Source organism: Nesoenas mayeri (genome assembly GCF_963082525.1).
Source record: "Nesoenas mayeri genome assembly, chromosome: 21".
NCBI classification, from domain to species: domain Eukaryota; kingdom Metazoa; phylum Chordata; class Aves; order Columbiformes; family Columbidae; genus Nesoenas; species Nesoenas mayeri.
The window spans coordinates 3661710-3669547 of record NC_137571.1 but is presented as its reverse complement, the minus strand read 5'-3'; the positions used below and the strand labels follow the sequence as shown (position 1 = coordinate 3669547).

Below are 7838 nucleotides of genomic sequence, written 5' to 3'. Positions count from 1 at the left end.
GTCACCTGTGGAATAAAGCGGGTGACGGTTCATTACTGACCCAACAAATGGCTCATCTGTGCTGCTCACTTCCCTGTATCCAGCAGCGGGTTTTTCCACTGAAAAGCTCTGGCATTAATATATTTGTGTGTGGTTAGATCCATCTCAATCGCAGCTGGAAGCATTTCAGTTTGGGGCTAACGAAGCTCCGGGGACTTTGTCTTCACTGGAATTTCTGTGGAAATGGCTATTTGTTGCAATGCCAGCACAGATGGATCTGCTTCCCTGGGCTGATATAACACTTGTTATGAGAGGGAATGGAAATGCCAACCAGAAAACAATAGTGGCGAGGGAAAAAACCTTGAGTTGGTGTCGCTGTGCTGGAGGGTTGGGAGGATTTCTGCACAAGTACAGGCTTGGTTTCTCACTGACATCTCCTGCTCCCCTCTGGCTTAATGTGTCAGCCTGACCCCAAAATGAATTCTGAAAGACAAAATGCTTTTTTAAATAGCTAAAAGATAGTGAGGAAAAAACCTTCCAGACCTCGTGTCATCCCTGGTCGGAGTTGAAAAGCACATGGCTGTTCTGCTCCCAAACAAGAGAGCACATTCGCAGCCAGTAAAAATGCTATTCCTAAATCTTGCTGACATGTTCTGGCTTAAGAACATCTACATGCTCAGATGAGAGGATGCTTTGGCAGATAAAAGCACACTAAAGAGAGAACCAAAGCAAAAATCTGCTGATTTGCAACACAGGAGAATTGTTTGAGATAACTAGTGGGATTTCAAGGCTGAAGTGTGTGATTCCAGCAGATATTGTTGCCCTCTATCTAAATGAAAACGATGAGAAGTATCTTAGACACGACAGCAAGCGCCAGGAAATACAGAGCAAAGGGAGGAAAACAAATTAATCTCAGCTTGGTTATACAAACATACAATAAAGAACATGAACAAAGGTCTGGGCTTCGTTATGTCAACACATTTTATATATTAAAACATTCCATGTTCTTTTCAATAACGCTGCATAATGAAATACAAACTTCTTAACGAGGCACCTTCTCTTTGGGGTAATTACACAGAAAAAATGTTTGGTAGTGTCTGAAGAGCCCACGATGGGTCAGAGCCCGTTATAACATTGGGTGCTGGTCGGTAAACCAGCCCCGTTTTAATGCTTTACAGATAATGGAGGAAGAAGTAAGCTTTACATTTTGTGGCTATAAATGTGGAGTAGCTCAATGAACCCTTCAGGCTTGTACCTGAAAATGTTTTGAATGTTCATGTATTGCTTGTAAGTACTTTTCCCCCACCCCAGACTTGATTAAACTGAATGAGTTCCTTTTCATTTTCCTTTTAAAGTGCTTTTTTTGGTCCTTATGGAGGGCACAGTGCCTGACCCAGTGCTGGGAGCTCTTAGAGTGCACAGGTTTCTTGTGAAAACGTAATTTTGACTCAGAGTAAAGGCCAAATCTTGTGAGTTTCAGTGGAAATAATGAGTGGCTATGAACAGCAGCTGGCTCCGCAGCTTTGCTTCCCTTCCCACAACAGGAGTTAAAAATGCAAGCAGCTTTCCCCTTCACGGATTTCCCTGCATTTTAAAAGTGTCTCTAAATATTTTTTTAACAATGTCAAATTTTAACATTCTTAACAACAAAAAAAAAGCAGGTGTGGGGACATGGGCTCGACAAACCTCTCACTTGGAGATACATTTGGTGACTTGAAAGCTGCGGGGATCCCTGCTGAGCTGGGTTTTGCTCTTTGTTCAGTGAATCCTCTTAGAGCCTGAGGATTTTTTTTGTTGTTGTTAATTGTTTTACCACTTTGAAGGCCCAAGCGGCAGCTGGCACGGCCACCCCCCTACCTTTTGTTGTGCTAATTGCCGAGTGCAGGGGGAAGGTCTCTGCCCAGCCCGGGGTTTGTGGAGAGCAGCCTGGGGAATGTGCCCTTGTGGCCAGGAAGCCAATGGGACCTGGGGTGGGTTAGAAAGGGGTGGTCAGTAGGTCAGAGAGGTTCTCCTGCCCCTCTGCTCTGCCCTGGGGAGACCACACCTGGAATCTTGTGTCCACCTGTGGCCCCTCAGTTCCAGCAGGACAGGGAACTGCTGGAGAGAGTCCAGCGCAGCCACCAAGATGCTGAAGGGAGTGGAGCATCTCCCGTGTGAGGAAAGGCTGAGGGAGCTGGGGCTCTGGAGCTGGACAAGAGGACACTGAGGGGGGACTCATTCATGTTTACTGATATCTAAAGGGTGAGTGTCAGGAGGATGGAGCCAGGCTCTGCTGGTGACAACCAGTGACAGGACAAGGGGCAGTAGTTGCAAACTAGAACACAGGAGGTTCCATTTGAATATGAAAAGAGGGTGAGGATGTCAGAGCCTGGCCCAGGCTGCCCAGGGGGGCTGTGGAGTCTCCTTCTGTGCAGACATTCCAACCCGCCTGGACACCTTCCTGTGTAACCTCATCTGGGTGTTCCTGCTCCATGGGGGGATTGCACTGGATGAGCTTTCGAGGTTCCTTCAACCCCTGACATTCTGTGATTCTGTGACCCCGGGGCTGCGGACGGGCCGGTGTCCGGACGAAGCTTCGCGGCCGCGCTCCCGAGCTGCCCTGCGCTGAGGAGATTCAAACAGCGGCCCCGTCCGCCCACGGCGGCCAGTCTGCCCCGTCTCCTCCTAGCAACAAGGCGGAGCTTGATTTTGATTGGTGGAGGGAGTGGGCAGCGCGCTTCTATTGGCTGGAGTGGCGTAGCCTGGGGAGGGGGGTGGAGGGTGAGTGGGTTATACGGCGTAGGGAAGCGGCGGCCATTTTGTGTGGGAGATAGAGGGGCAGCGGCGGAGGGGTTCGGGTCGTGCTTTGAGTCGTGGGTGTCGGAGAGTGACGGCGGAGGAGCAGCGGGGTCGGTTCTTAAAGGCCCGTGTGTGTGTATCTGTGCTGTCGTGCGAACGAGACGGACAGAAGTCGGTAAGGGCGGAGCGGTGCGGGTGCTGTGGCCGCCATGTTGTGCTCGCTGGGCCGCCCCATTGTTGGGGAACGGGGACGGGGGTTCCCGGCTCCCCGGGGGTTCCGGCGGGACGAGGGGCCGGGGGCTGCGGGCGAGGTAAAGATATAAAGTTTAAAGACAAACGCCGGGCCTGTGAGGGCTGCTCCGGTGTGAACAAACAAGCTTTGTTCGTGCTAATGACGTTACCTCAGCCCTTGATTTCCAGCTCTCGCCTTGTGACTAAAACTAAGATGGGCGGCTCTTGCTGGAGCAGTAGAGATAGATGGGCTGGGGGTGCCCGAGGCTCTGAAGTGACACGTCGATTAGGGAGAGGTGAACAGACTGGAGTGCTTAAAATACTAAATATGATTTCAGGAGGGGACGAGCTGTGGGGTAAACAGGAAATTGTTTTAAGAGTTAAAGAGGAATCGCTCTGCTAAGGATGGTTAAAGAATAAAGTGAAACTGAGCAATGGAGCTGTGCTGCCGTGGGTGGACGAGGCTTTGGGGCTTCGTGGGGATGTTGGGACATTGGGGGTCAGGAATTGTGGTTTTCAGGGTTTCTTTTCGCTGAGGAGAGATGCATTGAAGCTCTAGTTCCCTATATTTTTCAGTGTATTAGTGTATTTGACCTTTTTTCCCTATTAAAGGATAAGATTCTTGCTTGTCTATTGAAATACTTATTAAGATATATAGAGAGCATTCTTTGTGAAATACTAAGTATGATGGTGAAGTTTATATAGAGTAGGATAAATACTGCCATCTTTGTGTGGGTTTTTTTTAGTTTGAAATGTATTGTCGTCTTTAACAAATAAGAAACCCAACTGACTTTCTGAATTAGTTCAGCTGCCTTTTTCTCCTTCCAAATTTGAAAGAGAAACTATTGTTTCCTGAACCTGAATTGAAACTTCTTTCTCATTGGCGCAGCGGGACTTCTCCTTCAGAGCGTCTGTGCCGAGAATCCGATGTTGGGCTCGGCTCCCTGGCTGAATACAGCAGATCAGCCCATGAAAACTTCGATTCCTGGCCAAAGGAAGGAGTCCAGCGAAAGGCAGCACCTGCTTTTTCAGGCTTGGAAGCAAGAAAGGGGGCAAGAGTTGGAGAGTGCGGAATCTGAGAAGACAACTGAAAGGTAAATGGGGTGGGAGGGGAACGTGGCGCTGGAGGGTGAGCTGAAGGTGCAATAGGATCTGCCTGGCTGCTTTGGAAATTCAGTCACAAATCAGTGCTTTTCCCCTTGAGGTTGTTTTCAGCTCGCTTTGGGTTTATCAGAGTAATCCTGGCACGTAGTGGAAAGACTGGGGAGTGGCTTGATCAGTGCAAACTTTGCCCAGATCTTGAGGTGTAAAAACGCTTGGTTTAGGTGTCTTTGGGATTGAATACTAACACCCTAAATTTGGCACTGTATTTTCATGAACAACACATGCTTCACATTCTGCCAGTAACACCTTTTGTGGAGGAGGAGTGTATTTAGTAGTCAGATCTAAGTTTGTTTAGATTGATTTCAGTTCCTTTCCTTAGAATTCTCTGCATATTTTCTATTTTAAAAAACAGTAGCAATGCAAAGTCCACTGACTTCTCCCCCTGTTTCTACAGGTGACATTGAAGTTGAAGATGGGTGGTGGAGAAAGATTCAACATTCCAGTTCCCCAGTCTAGAAATACCACCAAGAACCATCAACAGCTTAAAAACAGGCAGAAGAATAAAGACCAGAATTCGCAGATGAAGACCTATATGAAGAAAGAGAGAGGACATGGATGCAACTCATCATCTGGTGCATGGCAGGCCATGCAAAAAGGGGGAAAGAACAATGTTCATTTCCCCAACAATCAAAATTGGAGTCCTGCTTTATCGAATCGCAACCTGTTTTTCACACCTCAAACCAATCAGAACTATGCTGGAGCAAAATTTAGTGAGCCGCCCTCACCAAGTGTTCTTCCCAAGCCACCAAGTCACTGGGTACCCGTTTCTTTTAAACCTTCTGATAAAGAAATGATGACATTTCAGCTTAAAACGTTACTTAAAGTCCAGGCTTGAGATATAACTTTTCATATTTTTAAAGTTATTTAAATTTACAGGGTTTCAAATTTGAGAGTTTTAAGTCCAGTGCCCGGCTGTACAGAGCTGGATGTTCTTGCTGCATGGAATAGAAGGGGCTGGACGTTTACATTCCCTTCCTGTTTTACCTCCAAAATTGTGTGCTGTGTTCACTGTGAAATAGGTATTTGCTCTACAATCAATCTAATCAAATTCTGGACAGTCACCATTTATTGTATTTATTGTAAGAGTAAATGGGACTGTCTAAAAATTGGAATTGTGACTACTTTTTGGTGTTAGAAAACCAGCTTTTACCTAACTTAATGCAGCATTAACTGGGGAAAAAATGCACTGAAAGCTTTAGGCAGGTACTTTGCTGCCTTTTAAAATGGATAGTTAATAAAAACTGCAGATTTCCAAGCAGAAAAGACCCCACCTGGGCACTAGATAAACCAGATTGTCTTATTTGGCACTTTTAGATTGATGGACAAACGCTTCAAGCCTGTGATTAAAATGGGGTTATAGGAACCGTATTGGTGCATGTTCCTGCGAGATCTGAAACACTAGGAGGCTCTGAAGTTGTCTCTGTCCAGCTCTAGTTCCCAGTTAATGACGCTGCATTGCCAGGTGACTGCCAAAAAATATATATATCAAAAAATCCTTTGTATTCCGATTGCACTGATGACTTTTAAAATGCATTTTTGTGTTTTTAAAATGGTGACAAATGCGCTTAAATTGGTTACCCTGTAATGATTAAGTTACAGTAGCTTGTGGCAGGTATTAATGTTCTCATAGGGAAGACAGAGCCATGTAAATAAATGTAAGACTTTGTAGCATATGTAAATTGATGCTGGGCTTTCCTGCACAGAAGTATTTTTAGTACAAAACTGCTGAATGTAAGATGATTTAAAAAAATAATTATTTTGTTTAAAAAAAAAAAAGAAATTTGTGGCTGTGCCATTGCACTTAACATACAGTGGATACGCATGTTTTACTTGGTTGTGAGATCATTCTTAAACTAAACTTGGTGCAAAAAAGGCTTATTTAGAATTTTTTAATAAAATTAAAAAAAAAAATAAAAAAAAGCTGCTGAATTTGAAGATTAATGTTCTGAATGTATCAGAGAGGTGTGTATTTAATGGTCAAAACACACCAAGAATAAGGTGTTCAAAATCAAATTGGATGTTTCACAAGAAATACAAAGGGCTGAGGGTTTGGGTGCTTGAGGAATTTGGAGATATTGGAACAGTGTTTCTATTTCTAAAATCAGTCAATGCTACAAGGTTATTTTGTCCCAGGATGTGGGAATTTGTGCGTGTGGAGCTGGGGCGGCTGCCAGCGCAGTTCCAGGCGCTGTCACAGGTCAGTTGTTTCTGTTCCAGGACCAACTGACCTGTGACAACACATCGCAAGGTTCTTTTAAAATGCGGGAACTACTAAACCAAAACCACAAACTTTACCTTGAAAGGGAGTTTTGCAGATTGGGAAATGATGTTTAAAATGTTCTGTACATTCAAAATTCATTGGCAGCTTGTTGCATATGTTTACAAATCTTAATGCTCCAAATAAGATGGAATTGGCAGTTGTTAAACTTCATGTTTTTGTGACCTGGACCTTCACCAGCAAAGGAGCTGCTTCCCAGTTACAATTCTGTGTATTCAAATTGTCAATTACTAATGGTCTATGTACAAATTGGAAACAACACAAAATTTAAATAAAAAATTTTTCACCCCCTAAAAGCATCCACTGGTTTTAAGATGGTGATGGAGAAGTGAGATTATGGTATTTTGGCAGCTCGAGGGTTCTATAAAACTCTATATAACACTTTAGCAGATGGATTAATGTATTTAGACACCCCTTTTGTATCCTTAACTGGCAAGAAAGTGTTTAGAATTGTCTTTATCTGTTAATAATCTGTAAGTCTGGAAATCCCAATGATTGAGTTTCTTCACCTACAAGGTGAACACAGGGCTGGAAAATTAACACTGAATTTATTCACAGAGAGGTTCCTCCAGTGCTTTGACAATAACTTTGTGATGCCAAGGGTGGAGGAGCCAACTAGAAGAGCAGCACTGCTGGACCTCATCCTCACTGACAAGGAGGGGCTGGTTGAAGCGGTAAAGGTTGAGGGCTGCCTGGGTTGCAGTGACCATGAGATGGTGGAGTTCAGGATCTCCTGTGGCAGGAGCAGGACAGCAAGCAGAACTGCAACCCTGGATTTCAGCAGAGCAAACTTTGGCCTTTTCAGGCAATTGCTGGGGGAAATGCCATGGGCAAGGCTGCTTGAAGGCAAAGGGGCCCAAGAGAGTTGGTCAGTGTTCAGGGACTGTTTCTAGCAGGCACAAGATCAGAGCATCCCGACATGTAGGAAGTCAAGGAAGGGAGCCAGGAGACCTGCGTGGTTAAACACAGAACTGCTGGGTGTGCTCAGGTGGAAGAGGAGAGTTTCTAGATCATGGCAGGAGGGGCTGGCCACTTGGGGAGAATATCAGGCTGTTGTCAGAGGGTGCAGGGAGGCAACTAGGAAAGCTAAGGCCTCCTTAGAATTAAAACTGCTGAGAGGGGTCAAGGACAACAAGAAGAGCTTTTTCCAACACATGGCACATAAAACTAACAGCAGAGACAATGTAGGCCACTGATAAACGAGGTGGGTGCCCTGGTGACAGAAGATACAGAGAAGGCAGTTACTGAACGCCTTCTTTGTCTCTGTCTGCTCTGCTGGAGTTTGTCCTGAGGATCCCGTACTGCTGAGGCCCTGGAGGAAGGCAGGACAATGGGGGAGTTTGCCTGGGTTGATGAGGACTGGGTTAGGGAGCAGATGGGCAATCTGGACATCCAGAAATCCATGGGT

At 45.4% G+C, this 7838-nt stretch overlaps 1 protein-coding gene across 1 annotated transcript; it reads left to right on the top strand.

Moving 5' to 3' along the window:
• Positions 1-2748: 2748 nt before the first annotated feature.
• Positions 2749-6717, top strand: PNRC2 (proline rich nuclear receptor coactivator 2). Its single transcript, XM_080357738.1, has 3 exons — positions 2749-2932; positions 3878-4082; positions 4547-6717. The coding sequence occupies exon 3, from the start codon at positions 4565-4567 to the stop codon at positions 4985-4987; it is 423 nt and encodes a 140-aa protein (XP_080213864.1). The 5' UTR covers positions 2749-2932; positions 3878-4082; positions 4547-4564; the 3' UTR covers positions 4988-6717.
• Positions 6718-7838: the final 1121 nt, after the last annotated feature.